Source organism: Littorina saxatilis, linkage group LG1 (genome assembly GCF_037325665.1).
Source record: "Littorina saxatilis isolate snail1 linkage group LG1, US_GU_Lsax_2.0, whole genome shotgun sequence".
NCBI lineage: Eukaryota > Metazoa > Mollusca > Gastropoda > Littorinimorpha > Littorinidae > Littorina > Littorina saxatilis.
The window spans coordinates 6,548,293-6,566,195 of NC_090245.1; the positions used below are offsets into that span (position 1 = coordinate 6,548,293).

General features: G+C 42.5%; 1 protein-coding gene across 1 annotated transcript; it reads right to left on the minus strand.

Annotated features, from left to right (window-relative positions):
* Window positions 1-85: 85 nt before the first annotated feature.
* Window positions 86-1,673, minus strand: LOC138951767 (adenosine receptor A1-like). Its single transcript, XM_070323651.1, has one exon. The coding sequence runs from the start codon at window positions 1,094-1,096 to the stop codon at window positions 86-88; it is 1,011 nt and encodes a 336-aa protein (XP_070179752.1). The 5' UTR covers window positions 1,097-1,673.
* Window positions 1,674-17,903: the final 16,230 nt, after the last annotated feature.

Here is a 17,903-nt window from a genome sequence, read left to right on the forward strand (position 1 = left end):
GCAGCTCCACACTTTGGATTTATGTGACATGTCACACGTTACGTAGCATGATCACCTCTTATGTACAACATCAACAGTGGATCCGTCACATAAGCCGATTTAGGTAGCGTATATGGGGATCTCTAGGTCCACCACCACCACCACCACCACCACCACCACCAACACCACCAACAACAACAACCACACCAACACCAACAACCACACCAACAACAACAAAATCACCAAGAAGAGAACACAACTCACTGCAGGAGGGGGGTCCCACGAGGGAGGGGGCCTCGGTGATCTGGATGGTGGGCTTGCTGTTCTTGACGGTGACGAAGAAGGTGTCGGTGACGGACTCGGATCTGCGGATCTCCACGGATCTCCGCTGGCGGATCTTGTGGTACAGCGAGCAGTTGATGATCCACATGGCCACCAGGGGCAGCAGGTACATCAGGCAGCACGTCACGGCCGCCCACGTGAAGCTTAGCGCGTAGGGTACCTCGCACCACCCCATGACGTCATGATGGTGCTGCTGAATGACGTCAGAAGGGTGAGAGGAATCCCCGTTGTCGTTGGCCTTGTACTCCGGGTGGTTGGCCTGCACGAGGAGGCGGGTGAGGTGGCGGTAGGGGTCCTCCCACAGGAACATAGGGAGAGCGTACAGCACCACGCTCAGAGCCCACACCCCGCTGATGACGTAGGCAGCCAGCCGCCGGGTATGACGCGCGCGGTAGGAGAAGGGCCAGCGCACGGACCACCAGCGATCCAAGGTGATGAAAACGACGCTGAGCAGAGACACGTAGAGGAGAGAGTAGCGCACGGTCAGATAGGTCTTACACAGAGGTCCCGGCTCAACAGTCACTAGCCCCACCTCCTCCAAGGCGACGAGAGGCATGTAGCAGCCGATGAGAAAGTCGGCCAGGGCCAGGGAAGCGATGTAGGCGTTCTTCCCGCGGCGGAGGCTGGGGCGGATGGCGAACATGACCAGCACTGTCCCGTTGGCCGCCAGGGCCACCACCGACACTGTCACCATGGGAACGGTGGCCGCCCACGTGACGAAGTAGTTGGTCACGTGGCTGGAAGTGATGTTGAACTGGTAGGCGGTGTGCGTCATGATGATGGCGCGGGTGTTTCTGTTGTTTCTTTATTTCTTCTGTTGTGACTTCACGTGTGGTTTGTTGACGTCATGATTTAATTGATCTTCGACTGAGTAATTACTGATGGTTTAAAAAAAATGCTTTGGGGGTTAATTCCCCTACATATTGTAGAAAATTGTATACATGGTCGTAATATTAGAACTAGGAGACTATACTCCTTGATTTCCGTCTGTTTTAGCTTTGCCTGTCCAAGGTCCTCACAACGAATTATCCAATTAGTCAAGGAAAGACCTTTGCTGATAAATGTGAAAACGTACGATTATTTAAACTTGATGTCAAGGTTAACGTTGATGCTCACACTGACGATGAAGCAGTGTTTTCAACACTGGATATTCCACACTCCCCTATTGAACACGAGTTCAAGTTTCTTTCCCTGCTGATGTGTTTGAAAAAAATGGTCTGCATGGAGAGCTTGTGAATCAACTTTTGTCGGGTTTAACACCGGTTATGACAGTAACGATGAAGCAGTACTCTAACGCTAGATGCGTGACACTTTGCTTTTGCACACGCATTCCACTTGTCGTTATTCCTGCTGTTGTGTTTTGGTGGAATAGATCTGGAACAAAAGAGCAATAAAAGTCGTTAATTAAATGTCATCGACTGAACACAACGAACACGAGTCAACTAACAGGTCTTGTGTTCTGATAAGATGTAACACATTCTTGTGGCATTTTGTGTGAGAGAGAGAGAGAGTGTGTGTGTGCGTGTGCGTGCGTGCGTGCGTGTGTATGTGTGCGTGCGTGCGTGCGTTCGTAGGTGTGTGTGTGTGCGAGCGAGCGTACGTGCGTGCGCGCCTATTTGTGTGTGTGTGTTCGTGCGTGCGTGCGTGCCTCCGATGTAATCAGAACTAGAATAGATTTGCTAAATGTCTTGTTTTGGGGATTACTTCAAAGTAGTCTTTCGTCGCAGACTGACCAGTTTTTGCCTTTTCCGGCCTTCCCTTCTATTGCCGTTCTTTTCTCTTAGTTGTTTGTTTCGTGCACGATATAATCCCTGACTTTGGAGTCAGATCACAGAGCGAATGGTTTTATTGGCACGTCCAGAAACAATAATTCTACTCTTGCCGTAGGAAATTGTCTGAGATTTCTGTGAAACAGTACTTTATGTGTCTGGCAGAGAGGATGAATACGTCGCTCGCAAGACGTCTCCGTTTGGCACTAAAGTAAAACTACATTGAGGCGTCTCTAGCAAGACGTCTCCTTTTGGCGCTAAGTGATGTGTCACTAACAAGACATCGCCGTTTGGCACTAAAAGTAAAACTACAGTTATATGTCTCTAACAAGACGTCGCCGTTTGGCACTAAAAGTACAACTACAGTTATATGTCTCTAACAAGACGTCGCCGTTTGGCACTAAAAGTAAAACTACAGTTATATGTCTCTAACAAGACGTCGCCGTTTGGCACCAAAAGTAAAACGACAGTGATGTGTCTCTAGCAAGACACTGATCGTCGTTTGGCACTAAAAGTAAATCTACAGTGACGCGTCTCTAGTAAGACGTTGCCGTTTGGTACTAAACGTTTAACTACAGTTATTCGTTTCTAGCAAGACGTCGCCTTTTGGTACTTAAAGTAAAACTACAGTTAATCGTTTCTAGAAAGACGTCGCCTTTTGGCACTAAAAGTAAAACTACAGTTATATGTCTCTAACAAGACGTCGCCGTTTGGCACTAAAAGTCAAACTCCAGTAACGGGGATACAATAATCTCACATCACTCACTCAATCACAGCCTAGCCGTTGTAGCATAAGTAAGCGCTGCTGCACGTGTCACAGAACTTAAAAGTGATGTTTGGTATGATAAGCACTCGCACGTACTGTGAAGAGGCAGGATTACAACACTTGGTCAGTTCTTGTCGGGTTCAATAATAATAATAATACGAGAATTTATATCTCGCACATATCTCACCACAAGGCGACTCAAGGCGCACAATACGAAATATGAGAGAGCCCTGAGATGCAGCCGCTCGGCGCAGAAAGGGACAGCACTCTATATTTCGGGGGAAGCATGCTGGGTATTTTCGTGTTTCTATAACCCACCGAACTCTGACATGGATTACAGGATCTTTTCCGTGCGCACTTGGTCTTGTGCTTGCGTGTACACACGAAGGGGGTTAAGTCACTAGCAGGTCTGTTGACCTGGGAGATCGGACAAATCTCCACTTTTAACCCACCAGGCGGCAGCGACCGGGATTCGAACACACGACCTTCCGATTAGGAGGCCGACGTCTTACCACCACGCCACTGCGCCCGTCTAACATCTGAATCATATTATTTTACGCGTCACAAGTTAAAGAGACACATAAATATAAGATCGCAAAACTTTATGGGTTCTCATCTTTGCGAATAGCAATTGTATCAATTATTTACTGGCGCGTACAAGTCGAATTACAGTATCACAAAACATGAATATTACCGGTCGGTGTGAAGAGCAGTAAGGACTGCTTCACGTTTTGTGATTCCAAGAAAGAATACCAGAGTTTAAGAGTTCTTGTGGGCATATATCAATAATATGAAATGCTGTTAACCCGTGATTTGTAAAAATGTAAAACATTTTACAAATCACGGGGCGCGCCCCGTGATTTGTAATAAATGTTTTGTAAAACACGCGCCCCGCGATTTGTAAAATGTTTTACAAATCACGTAAATGCGCCCGATATTTAACTTATCATCTCCAAAGTGAAGGGATCGATTGAAGAAACAAAAATTAATTACTGTTTTGTCCCATCGCTTGGAAAATCGGGTCGCTTCCTCCCAGTGGAAAGCTAGCAGTAACAGAGTCGCGCTACCCCAAAGTCAAGGGATCTATTAGTCCCGTTTCGCCGTTAATCCATTTCACCCCTATCCCATTTTCGCGACATTTCACAGGTCAAGTGTCATTTTACCACCATGTCATATACCATTAGCTCCAAATCCCATTTTGGCGCAATCCCATTTCGCCGTTAGCCCATTTTGCCCCCATCCCATTTTTGCAACATTTCACAGGCCAAGTGTCATTTTACCACTGTGTCATGTACCATTTCGCCCCCATCCCATTTTCGCGACATTTCACAGGCCAAGTGTTATTTTACCACCATGTCATGTACCATTTCGCCCCCATCCCATTTTCGCGACATTTCACAGGCCAAGTGTCATTTTACCACAGTGTCATACCACTAGCGCCACATTCCATTTTGTCGCCATGCCGTTTTGCCGCATTTCGCCGCCATCCCTATTTCGCGACATTTTGGATTGTGGCAAAATGGGATTTCGCGTAAACGGAATGTCTCCCTAGTTGAATAACGCAGTATAGTAGTATAGTGAGGCTTGGCAAGAAGAATAAATCAAAAATGGGATGGCGGCCAAATGGGATGGGGGCGAAATGGAATGGCGGCGAAACGGCAAGGCGGCCAAATCGGATATGGTGTCAAAATGGGATGTCGCGCTATTGTTATGGCATGTCAGTAAAATGACGCTTGGCTTGTGAAATGTCGCAAAAATGGGATGGGGCAAAAAATGGGACGGCGGCAAAATGGGATTGCACCACAATGGGATGTGGATCTAAAACCACCCCCACCACACAGCGTAGAGGCTCTAAACAACACATATTAATAATAATAAAAGGCATGCATTACTTTGTGGAATGCAATATTTTTACATTTTTACATTTTTACAAATCGCGGTTTTAGGTTCGACGTGATTTGTAAAATGTTTTTACATTTTTACAAATCACGGGTTAACAAATGCCTTACGCGTCACAAACCAAAGAGACGAAGACACAGAACTTGAACGTTTCCGTCACTGAGTAATAAGTAGTAAGAACTGCTTCACGCGTCACAAACCAAAGAGACGAAGACACAGAACTCGAACGTTTCCGTCACTGAGTAATAAGTAGTAAGAACTGCTTCACGCGTCACAAACCAAAGAGACGAAGACACAGAACTTGAACGTTTCTGTCACTGAGTAATAAGTAGTAAGAACTGCCGGCTTCACGCGTCACAAACCAAAGAGACGAAGACACAGAACTCGAACGTTTCCGTCACTGAGTAATAAGTAGTAAGAACTGCTTCACGCGTCACAAACCAAAGAGACGAAGACACAGAACTTGAACGTTTCCGTCACTGAGTAATAAGTAGTAAGAACTGCTTCACACGTCACAAATCGAAGAGTCCGAGAACGTTTCCGTCAGTTAGCAGCAGTTAGGGCTGCTTCATGTTCCATTCATCAAAGTTAGAGTGCCACAGAGTTTCTGTCACAGAACTGAAGCGTTCTCCTCAGTGTATGGCAGTTCTGCGGACTGCGAGCGCTACTCTCAAATCGAAGGAACAGCAGCACAGAACTAACTTCGCGTCGGTATGTAGTAGCAGCGAGGACTGCTTCGCGCTTCACGGATTGAAGTGATACAGTTAGCACTGACTTCTAGAAGTTCTCGTCGGAATGAAGTAGGAGTAAGGACTGTTCCTCGCGTCACAAATCGAAGAGATAAAGCTAGCACTGACTTCTAAAAGTTCTCGACGGTATGTACTAGTGTTAGCACTAAGGACTGCTTCGCGCTTCACATATCGAAGAGACACAGCAGCACAGAACTAAGTTCTCGTCAGTATGTAGTAGCACTAAGGACTGCTTCGTGCTCAGTCACAGATTGAAGAGATACAACTAGCACTTACTTCTACAGTTTTTAATTAAAAAAAAAACCACCAGTAACCAGGTTAGGTACGTTTAAATAACTACTAGTATAATCAATATTTCGGCACGTTACTGCCTTCTTCGGGATGGCTTATGGAAAGCTTATGGAAAGATGGTAAACTTATCTGAAGTTGTCTTCGGTATGTAGTACCTCGCGCTTCACAGATCGAAAAAAACAGCAGCACAGAACAAAGTTTTCGTCGGCACGGCATGTTGTAGCATTAAGGACTGCTTCGCGCTTCACAGATCGAAAAGATAGAGCTTGCACTGATTTCTAAGGTTTTCTTCGGTATGTCAGTAGTACCTCGCGCTTCACAGATCGAGGAAACAGCAGCACAGAACTAAGTTCTTGTCGGAATGTCGTTGCAATAAGAACTGCTTCGCGCTTCACATATCGAAAAGATGCAGCTAGCACTGCTGAAGTTTTCTTTGATATGTAGTAGCAGCAAAAATACTGTTCCTCTCGCGTCACAAATCGAAGAGATAGCAGCGCAGAACTTCGCCAGTCACAGGCGCTGTTGATCGTACAGCGATATAGTGTCAGCGCCTTCCCCGTTTCCGGATGTTTTGCAGCTGTGGTGGTCGTTGTCACACTGTGTGGGGTATACGGCGGTGTACAGTGAACGGCTGTTGATAGTAGCACTGACAAGTGGTAGGGATTTTCCCTTTAATGTAACCTGTGATCACTACTTAATAACCGGTAGTGGTGTTGGGTTACCTGTTCATTTTGATGTGATCATTACTGTAAACGTACGCGTACTTTAGTGTCGTGCAACTGCCGTCGATGGTTGTACCGAAGATAACGATGCCGATGGTGTTCGTAATACTCGTTGAAAAAATCAAAAAAACAAATTATTAGACTACCAACGTTCCAGAATTCAGATTTCTTTCTTTATTTGGTGTTTAACGTCGTTTTCAACCACGAATGTTATATCGCGACGGGAATTCAGATTCAAAAAACAAGAAAGGTATGTTATTGTAGTGTTATGTATGTATACAAAAAAAAATATTAAATAAACGTTTCGTTCACTGATCTTCGACCCAGCGGTCGTTTAAGTGGACAACGGACAAACACTTACAATACAGACAGACAACAGGGCCGGACCAAATGAGTTGTAAGGGGGGGTTCCTCCTTTTTGGGGCAAATCAGCGAAGTGGCGAAGCCACAAGGGGGTCCGGGGGCATGCTCCCCCGGAAAATTTTTGAAAAACGGTTAAAATCTGTGCAATCTGGTGCATTCTGGGCCTTGTTTTGAGGGTTAAGAGCAGCATTGTTTTGGTGCTAAAACTAGTAAAAAAAACAAACACTCAAAGCAAGGTACATGCTTTTTCCAGGGGTGGGGTTCCGGAACCCCTGGAACCCCCCCTGGGTCCGGCCCTGGACAAACACTTACAATACAGACAGACAAACACTTACAATACAGAAAATAAACTTATCTGACAAATTGTCCAGAATCTCACTCGGAAGACACAAGCGAGATAATGTGAAAATAATCACTTAAAAGACCGCTGGGTCGAATATCACTGAACGTCACGTTTTGTTTTGTTAGAAATATAACGTTCCATGCAATAACAGACCTTTCTTGTTTTGTTAGAAATATAACGTTCCATGCAATAACAGACCTTTCTTGTTTTGTTAGAAATATAACGTTCCATGCAATAACAGACCTTTCTTGTTTTGTTAGAAATATAACGTTCCATGCAATAACAGACCTTTCTTGTTTTGTTAGAAATATAACGTTCCATGCAATAACAGACCTTTCTTGTTTTGTTAGAAATATAACGTTCCATGCAATAACAGACCTTTCTTGTTTTGTTAGAAATATAACGTTCCATGCAATAACAGACCTTTCTTGTTTTGTTAGAAATATAACGTTCCATGCAATAACAGACCTTTCTTGTTTTGTTAGAAATATAACGTTCCATGCACTAACAGACCTTTCTTGTTTTTTTAATCTATGGTTCGTTAGTTTATCTTCGTTGTTGTTGTTGATCGTTGTTGTTACACTAAGTCGCAGTTGTTGAGTGTACGGAGTAGGGTCGTAGTTTTCTTGCAGTGGTTGTGTCATGGCCGGGTCTAATCTATAGGGTGTCTCAAAAAAAAGACATTGAAACATCAGTACCGAGAAATGGAAAAACTAATATGTAAGCTAATACGCTAATAGGTACCCCAGACCAAGAAACCTACAACAACTGAAGGCATACATTCTCAGAGAAATCCAGAACATCAGTCCCACAGGAAACATTCCCCAATGTAATAAACAATATGGCAATAAGGATGCAGTCTGTCATTGGAAAACGGGGTGGCTACGTTGATCACGTGGTGTGAAGAAACAGACGATCTCAACTGAAAGCTGTAAACTGGGGACAAAACTTCTATGAACTGACTACAATATCACGCAAAAATGATTTCAACACCCTGTTCTACTGTCTGGTTCCGTGTGTCTACGCCGCATGGTTGCAGAGCCACTCAGTCTGCGGGTTATTTGTTTCTCTCTTCTGTCATCCATACGACACAGTCATAGTTACGCTGGCAAAATATGTACTGTCGTCTGGTTCTGCAGAACCCAGTACAGCGAAAGTTACACCCCCGGCGGCGTTTGGATATATTCTTTCTAGGCAAACCCGATGTGTTTTTTTTAACGCATAAAATTTGTTTACCAGCAAAATAGATGGTTTCAGCAGCAAATAGGAAGGAGTGAGCAGCGAATGTGAAGCAGCAAATTGGATGAATTCAACAGCAGAATAGATGAATTGAACAGCCAAGCAGATTTCTTTAACAGTAAAAAAAAAAAGAAAAATCCAGCAAAATGAGAACAGCAAAAAGGATGAAAAAACAGCAAAACGGACACAAATCAGCAAAATCGCAATAAAAATTCAAGAACAAGTTCATACAGAAAATGGACAAAAAAAATGAAATCGCATTCACTCTATTTGAAAAAATCAACACACACACACACACACACACACACACACACACACACACACACACACACAAACACACACACCACCTTGCACCACCACAAAAAAAAGGAATGTGAGAGGATGCCCATGCAGAGCGCCCTAGCAAGTACACCAGACAGTCGGATGCAGAGAATGCCCATGCAGAGCGCTAGCAGCAAGTACACCAGACAGTCGGATGCAGAGAATGCCCATGCAGAGCGCTAGCAGCAAGTACACCAGACAGTCGGATGCAGAGAATGCCCATGCAGAGCGCTAGCAGCAAGTACACCAGACAGTCGGATGCAGAGAATGCCCATGCAGAGCGCTAGCAGCAAGTACACCAGACAGTCGGATGCAGAGAATGCCCATGCAGAGCGCTAGCAGCAAGTACACCAGACCTACTGACGTATGAGAGCTGGTTTTGCTAGGTCGTAAAGTACATGTCAACCCACAATTGCTAGAAGGCGAACAAAGCTCAGGTGAATAAGACCCAGATACAACTCTGATTACAGTTCATATGTAGTCACGTTTGTTGAATTCATGTAATCTGCTGCTGTGATCATCTATTCTGCTGCTGTGACCATCTATTCTGCTGCTGTGACCATCAATTCTGCTGTCAGTTGTATTTTCTTGCTGGTAAAGTATCTAATTTGCAGTTTAAATATCATCTCAGCTGTTCAAACAGCAAATCTGCTGGTTAACCATTTTTTTTGCTGCTAAAATATCCAATTTGCTGCTAAATATTTTTTTTGCTGCCAAAAATATTTATCGCAGCTAATTTGCTGTTGAAACCCATCTTTTTGCTGCTGGTCCATCTTTTTTGCTGCTGGTCCATCTAATTTGCTGGTCCATTAAATCCCTGCCTTTTTTTAATGCTAACTCTGTTGTATTTATATTTTTGTCAGTTGAAATAGAACACCTTTTCCTGTTTGCTTTCTTCACACAATTTACATCATACTCCAGCTGTAACTTTACACGCTTTATTGAAACCAGAGCTGTTCTTCCTCAAGTATTTCACCGCACAAAAAAACCCAAAAAAATTGTAGAACACTTTTTTACTGTAATTTATGTTCTTTATATGGTCAAACGCGTGATATTTGTTTTCCTTATAGGCCTAAGGTAAAAGGTGGTTTATGACTTGGGTAAACCATGCTATAACTTTGTGAGCATGCGCTTTGGTAACCTAAACCAGTGTTTAATTATCTGAGCATGCGTACTCGTTGTCATAATTCACATGTTTTATTTATAGCTGCGCAGGAATCTTCAAATACCTAGGCTCGGAAACAAAAATGGCGCCCCAAGTAATTTTTGACCGGTTTGAACCAAAACAATCAGTCCATTTCATTAATACCATCTGTATCTGTTATCATGGTCCTGGATGTTTCTTATATTTTGTTAGTTTACAACTTAAATGCACCCCCAAAACGAAACCTTGAACGCTAAAATTCTGTCAGGCGCACGTGTGGGAGGTGAGAGCAACGATTACTAATGTTTGTTTTTGTATCCTTATCAGTACGTGTTGCAAGAACGTTTCTTTCAACTTGACGCCAGGCTGACCGTAAAGGTTCAATATCAATCAATCAATCAATGAGGCTTATATCGCGCATATTCCGTGGGTACAGTTCTAGGCGCTCTGCAGTGATGCCGTGTGAGATGAAATTTTATACGGCCAGTAGATTGCAGCCATGTCGGCGCATATTTACTTTTCACGGCCTTATTCCAAGTCACACGGGTATGGTAGACAATTATTAACTGTGCCTAAGCAATTTTGCCAGGAAAGACCCTTTTGTCAATCGTGGGATCTTTAACGTGCACACCCAATGTAGTATACACGGGGGGTGGTTCGGACACCGAAGAGAGTCTGCACACAAAGTTGACTCTGTGAAATAAATTTCCGCCGAACCTGGGATCGAACTCACGCTGACAGCGGCCAACTGAATACAAATCCAGCGCGCTACCAACTGAGCTATATCCCCGCCCTATAATTATGTGAACGTCAGCGATTCAGACTAAAACTTCGCACGACACAAAGAACTCGTTTTGCCAAGGAAGTGACGTTGGCATTAGTGACGTCAAATTATGAAAACAAATTGCATTTTTTCCAAATATATCATTCCATGTGACGTTTCTCAAGATGGTTGCAGTCTTAACACAATTTGTGGTTTATGCACAGATTAAAAAAAGAAGTATGCAATAGAATGATCGGACTTTTTCTAGCGAGCCTTTATTTACCTACCACACACATGGTGAACATCACTTCAGTCCTGAAGCCCCATGCAGGATGTAAATAGGTGGAGCATTCATCCCAAATTCATCAACACATACACCAACCCGCAAAAAGAGTTTACTAAATAAATGACATGATGTTAATAGAGAATACTACATGGCTTGATGTGTCGTACCAGATTTACACGAGTTGTTTTTTAAAATATTGAACTGCGAGCGAAAGTTTAGGATAAACAGAATACTACATGGCTATTTGAAAAAGCAACGAGTGTAAATCTAGTACGACACAGCCAAATCTGGTACGACACGCTGTGTCGTACCAGATTTACACTCGTTGCTTTTTCAAATAGCCATGTAGTATTCTGTTTATCCTAAATACTGTACTTACGTGTATTTTACTGAAAATGTCTTGCAGTCGAGGCAGCTAATTTGAAGAGGCTTGTTTTGGAACCTCGATCTCTTCTAAAGCCTGGTGCAATCTATTACGTCAAAGCAAAGAAACGTCACTCTGAAAGTATGGCGTGACGTGTTAGTTCTAAAGATTCATCGAGGGTAATTAGCGAGCGCAATTTTTGTTTCTATAATGACGTTTGTCTCGGTGACTCGGCATCATAAGCAGTGGAAAAACAGGTCCCTGCCAGACTTGCTTGACATGACCTCATTTACATGATATACACACGTGTGATTTGAACGATTATTATCTCACGGGTGTCTCTCTCACGTATGTAGGATAATATTTTTTACTCACGTTTTGGAATCCTTCGCGACTTTCCTTGTTTAATGGGGCATTGAGGGGGTTTCGGCAAGCCTTGACAAAGTGCCCCAGTTAACAAAGAAAGTCTTTCGGGATTCCCAATGTGAGTTAAAATTAGAACATTGTGTAATCTCCATTTACCTTATTTGAAAATTAAAAGTGACGCGTTTGGACATGTTAGGAACATAAATTGCAGTCAAAGAGTGTACTAAAATGATCAATGAAATAATGTGATATTTTTTACTCACGTTTTGGAATCCTTCGCGACTTTCTTTGTTTAGAGGGGCACTGAATGGGTTTCGTAAAGCCCCCGTAAGTGCCCCACTGAACAAAGAAAGTAGCGAAGGATTATCTCTATCTACAGACCTGGGAAAACAGCGCCCACGTGGTCGCCTCGCAGATGTCGGCGACTGAATGAGTTTTGCGAGGGCTGTGTGGCAATGTCGTCATTCGATCCGCATCCTGAAACAGAAGACAATGACACTGAGTGACGGTTTTATCTTATCCATTTCCACACCGCAGTCCTGTTCTTTACCGGGCACACGCACACATGGAGAGGGAGAGGAGAGAGAGAGAGAGAGAGAGAGAGAGAGAGAGAGAGAGAGAGAGAGAGAGAGAGAGAGAGAGAGAGATGAGAGAGAGAGAGAGTGAGAGAGAGCGGGAGAGATAGGGAGAGAGAGAGAGAGGGGGAGAGAGAGAGAGAGAGAGAGAGAGAGAACGAGAGTGTGAGAGAGTGTGAGAGAAAGAGGGGTTAGAGAGAGGGAGATACAGAGACTGAGACGGGGATGAGAGAGAGGGAGAGGGGGAAGAGAGTGAGGGGGAGAGAGAGGGGGAGAAAGAGAGGGAGAGAGAGGGGGAGAGAGAGAGAGATGTAATGACAGAGACGGACATATATAATAGAGAGAAAGAGACAGGCAGACAGACAGAGAGTGAGGGGGGACTGACATAGCATGGGTCGATAGAGTAGATACAGGGGGATGCATGTCATCTTAAAAGCCAGTCACACACACACACACACACGCACACACACACACACACACACACACACACACCGTGCACACACACACACACACACACACACAATTGCGTGCAAACCGTTGCATACACAGCCATGCTGACACAAGAACTGTGAATGAGATAAAGACAAAGTCGGTGACTCCAGGTGAAAGGATGTTCAAGACATTGCGCATTAAATTGCATTGGCATTGACATTGGGGCGGGGATATAGCTCAGTTGGTAGCGCGCTGGATTTGTATTCAGTTGGCCGCTGTCAGCGTGAGTTCGATCCCAGGTTCGGCGGAAATTTATTTCAGAGTCAACTTTGTGTGCAGACTCTCTTCGGTGTCCGAACTCCCCCCCGTGTACACTACATTGGGTGTGCACGTTAAAGATCCCACGATTGACAAAAGGGTCTTTCCTGGCAAAATTGCTTAGGCACAGTTAATAATTGTCTACCTATACCCGTGTGACTTGGAATAATAGGCCGTGAAAGGTAAATATGCGCCGAAATGGCTGCAATTACTGGCCGTATAAAATTTCATCTCACACGGCATCACTGCAGAGCGCCTAGAACTGTACCCACGGAATATGCGCGATATAAGCCTCATTGATTGATTGACTGATGGACTCAGGATATATATACACACTCTCTCTCTCTCTCTCTCTCTCTCTCTCTCTCTCTCTCTCTCTCTCTCTCTCTCTCTCTCTCTCTCTCTCTCTCTCTCTCTCTCTCTCTCTCTGAGGGCCCCAAAGGGTTTAAAATCGTGATCGTGATTGGCGTTTTTTGACCTTTCTGTGACCGTGATTGCCGAAATTTTCATTTCTGTGATCGTGATGGGACTTTGCCCGTGATCCGTGATGACAAAAAAAATCAAGTCTCGTGATCGTGATCGTCATTTGTTTTCGTGATCGTGATGGGCATTATTGCAAAGCATTTTATTTTCAACGTACATTTATCACAGCTGTATCACTCTATGATCCTCTATTCGTCAAGGTGTTTGTGATCGTGAAAACAAAAATCAAGGTGACTGTGATCGTGAAAGCTAAAATTTCCCTTCCCGTGATCGTGATGATACCCCCCCCCCCCCCTTTGGGGCCCTCCTCTCTCTGACCCCCCCCCCCCCTTTTCTTGGTCTCTTTCTCTCTGCCTCACTCACTCTCTCTCTCTCTCCCTCCCTTCCCCCCTTTGCCTCTCTCTCCCCTCCCCCCCTCTCTCTCTCTCTCTCTCTCTCCCCCCCCACTTCTTAATCTCCCTCTTTTTGCCTGATTACGTGCTTTTAGCACAGCCGATGTCTTTAAAAACGTGATTGGATGAGGTGGGTGGGCGGGAGAGTATATGGGGGTGAATTTAAAGGTTCAAGAGGGAGGAACATCGTCCACTAGATGTCCTCGTAAAAAATAGAATATTTTTTTTGGTTTAAATTGATGGATTGTAGTAATAGTAATAAGTTTTCAAATGCATTGTACCGTTTTTTGCATCGCCTCTATGTAAATAACATATATGAAGCACCCTATTTAAAACATGTTGAAACAACTTTAAATGCTCTTGGTCTTAGTGGTTTTTGGCATGATCAGTTTAATTTACGATGTTCCAAAAAATGGTTTAAATTGAAAACGTTGCAATGCCTGAAAGATAAATATATACAATCGTGGTTTTCAGAATTAAATGAAAAATAAAACTTGTTTGAATTAGAGATTGTTTAAAGATTCATTTATATTTGAAAATTATTTGAACATTTTACCCAACAACCTAGCACTTTTTTTTTACGTTTTAGAACATTAAATCATAAATTGCCAATACAGAAAGGCCGACTGTTAAATATACCACATAACGAAAGAATATGTGGTAAATGCCAGTCTGGAGAACTCCGAGATGAATTTCATTATATATTTCAGTGTCATTTTTTTGAAAATGTGAGGAAAAGGTTGTTACCATTGTATTTTCGTAGAAATTCAAATGCAGTCAAATTTAAACATTTATTTGAATTAACAAAGAAACGAAAGTTATTGCATTTAATATATTTTATCAAGAGTATTTGGAAAGAGTTCTGATTATTTGATCACGTTTTTTTTTATTAAAACAAAAACAAACACAGAAACATATACATTCCTGTAAAAAAAAAAATGTATGATTACAATTATTTTGTTATGAATTAAGCTTGATTTATTTTCGGTTACAAACATAATTAGAAGTGTTGTGTCTCATCATTTCATATATCTTTTTTGTCGTGTTTATTGCAATTTTTATTTATTTTATTCATGTAACCCTAGTGTTTTTTTAAAATAAATATTGACTTGACTTGACTTGACTTGTCGGGGAAGGATGAGGGGGCGGGGGGGGGGGGGGGGAGTGTGATGGTAGACATGTCAATAAAATGGATATCTAAATGAGCCGACAGGGGACGTCAGAGTTAAGTTTTAGAAATGTGAATATGTGGAAGCTTAAACGCAAAACAAAACTAAATTTGATTTGAAGAATTTCTTTTTCAAATGACTTTTTAAAGTCACAAACTAAAGACAATGATTCTACCATGTAAGCAGTTTTTCGCTTTTTTTTCTGTGTTGTCGAGAGAAAAAAATTATGATCAAGCTGATATCTTTCCGCCTGTTTCTAGTTACAAGTTAGAGTTGAAGGAGAAGCCTAGCTGTGGACTGATCTCAAGGCTACTGTCACCCCTAGCAGTCCTCTTGGAAGGCGTCAATGGACTGATTTCAAGGCTACTGTCACCCCTAGCAGTCCTCTTGGAAGGCGTCAATGGACTGATTTCAAGGCTACTGTCAACCCTAGCAGTCCTCTTGGAAGGCGTCAATGGACTGATTTCAAGGCTACTGTCACCCCTAGCAGTCCTCTTGGAAGGCGTCAATGGACTGATTTCAAGGCTACTGTCACCCCTAGCAATCCTCTTGGAAGGCGTCAATGGACTGATTTCAAGGCTACTGTCAACCCTAGCAGTCCTCTTGGAAGGCGTCAATGGTCTGAGTGGAACGAAATGATATACAACGAAGATTTTTTGAATAATCCATCTCCCCACCTTCTTAATTTAATATACAAAAATAATTTGCACCAGCTCGTTACTGAGCCCACACGTATTACAGAAATAAAATCCTCATGCATTGATCTTGTCCTGACTATGAGTATACACCTAATTAGTGAAGTTGTAGTGTTACCCCCCATTTGTAGTGACCATTCAGTGCCATGTGTAAAATTAACGTCACAGAGATTAAAAAAAAAGGTCAGTTTAAAAGGACTATATATATAATTATGCCAAGTGAGATGTTGATACATTTTTGTTTGAATTAAACAAAATTGATGTTTTGAACACAGTTTTAAATGCGTCCATTGACGGAGCTGCTGTCTTGTTTTCTGAACACTTATTACGTGTTGCAAAAACATGTATGCCTGCTAAAATAATAACAGTACGTGAAGATGATGCCCCATGGATGACTGAACATATTTTACTATTACGAAACGCAAAAAACTGTATACATCAAGTTGCTAAGCGCTTAAATACACCTGAGCAGTGGGCATTATTCCGCCTGACCAGAAATCAGTACACAGATGAAATTCGTAAACGAAAAAGAGATTATTTTTTAGAACTTGATGAGAGGATAAATTGTAAACAGAACTTCGGAAGCAAAAATTGGTGGCAACTTGTTAATTCCTTTCCGAAAAAAAGGTGTTGCTTGTAACGAAATCCCACCACTAGAGGTTAATGGAAAAATTATTGATAACATTTTTGAAAAAACGATTTTGTTTAATAATTATTTTGAAAGCCAGTCTAAAGTTGAAAATCCAGACGATCCCCTGCCCGAGGCAAATTGGTGCGGTACGTCTTTACTGACTTTTGAATTGACAGAAACAGAAGTTGTCCAAGTGCTAAGGAACTTAGATTTATCCAAGGCCGTGGGCCCTGACGGAATACATAATAAATTGCTTGTAGTTGGACTAGCTGTTATTATTTCACCGCTTACAGTTCTCTTCAACAGATCCTTGTCCGAGGGTGTTTTTCCAGTTGTCTGAAAAACTGCTCACATTACGCCCATTTATAAGAAAGGCGATAGGAGTGCTTGTTCCAACTATCGTCCAATCTCTTTGCTGAGTTGTATTGGGAAGGTGCTCGAAAAATGTGTACAAATCCGTGTGTTTGGTTATTTGCAAAATAATAATCTGATTACACACTATCAATCTGGTTTTATTTCTGGTGATTCGACTGTTTACCAATTACTGAGTATATATGACGACTTTTGTGCTGCACTTAATAAAAACATTATGTCACAGGCAATATTTTTGATGTATCTAAAGCTTTCGATAAAGTTTGGCATCGTGGTCTGCTACACAAGCTTGAGGCGATAGGTATAGGAGGTCCCTTGCTTGTTTGGTTCGAACATTACTTGAGTGATCGCAGACAAGCAGTAGTACTGAAAGGAACCAAATCAAGTTATGTCACCCCTTCTGCTGGTGTCCCTCAGGGTTCTGTTTTTGGACCTCTATTATTTCTCATTTATATTAACGATATTGGTACTGGTCTTGAATCAGTGTTGAAACTCTTTGCAGACGATACGAGCATGTATTTATGTTTAGATAACGATGATATACGAGCTGAGATTTTGAATTCTGATTTGGATAAAATTTGCGCATGGGCTTTAAAATGGAAAGTCACTTTTAACTGTCAAAAGACAGAATTGTTGGACATTTGTAGGCAAAAATTTGTGTTACTTCCACCATTGTATTTTGAAGATGCACTTTTGATTGATGTTGAAAATCACAAGCACCTTGGCGTCATCCTACAAGGTAATTGTAAATGGGATTCCCACATAAAAAGTCTCATTGCAAAATGTAGAAAGTCAATTGCGTGTTTTGGTTTATTCAAGTATCGTTTAAACAGAAAATCGCTTGAAGTTAATTATATACAAATCCTTTATATTACCATTGTTTGATTACGCGGACGTTATTTGGGATAACTGTACGAATTGTTTAGCAGACGAGTTGGAGATCTTGCATCTCGATGCAATCCGAATTATTGTAGGTGCAGTTCGTGGTACAAGCCACCAAAAATTGTATAATGAATCGGGTTTTGTGCCCCTGAAAGAAAGGCGACGTCGTCATAAACTCTTGCTGTATTATAAAATTTATATTCCAAACTGCCGGTCCTGGTTTCCGATGTAAATCCTTAAAACAGACA

Bases quoted from the DNA above. Each gene is read 5' to 3' on its own strand.
- LOC138951767 (XM_070323651.1), bottom strand. From the start codon at position 1,096: ATGACGCACACCGCCTACCAGTTCAACATCACTTCCAGCCACGTGACC.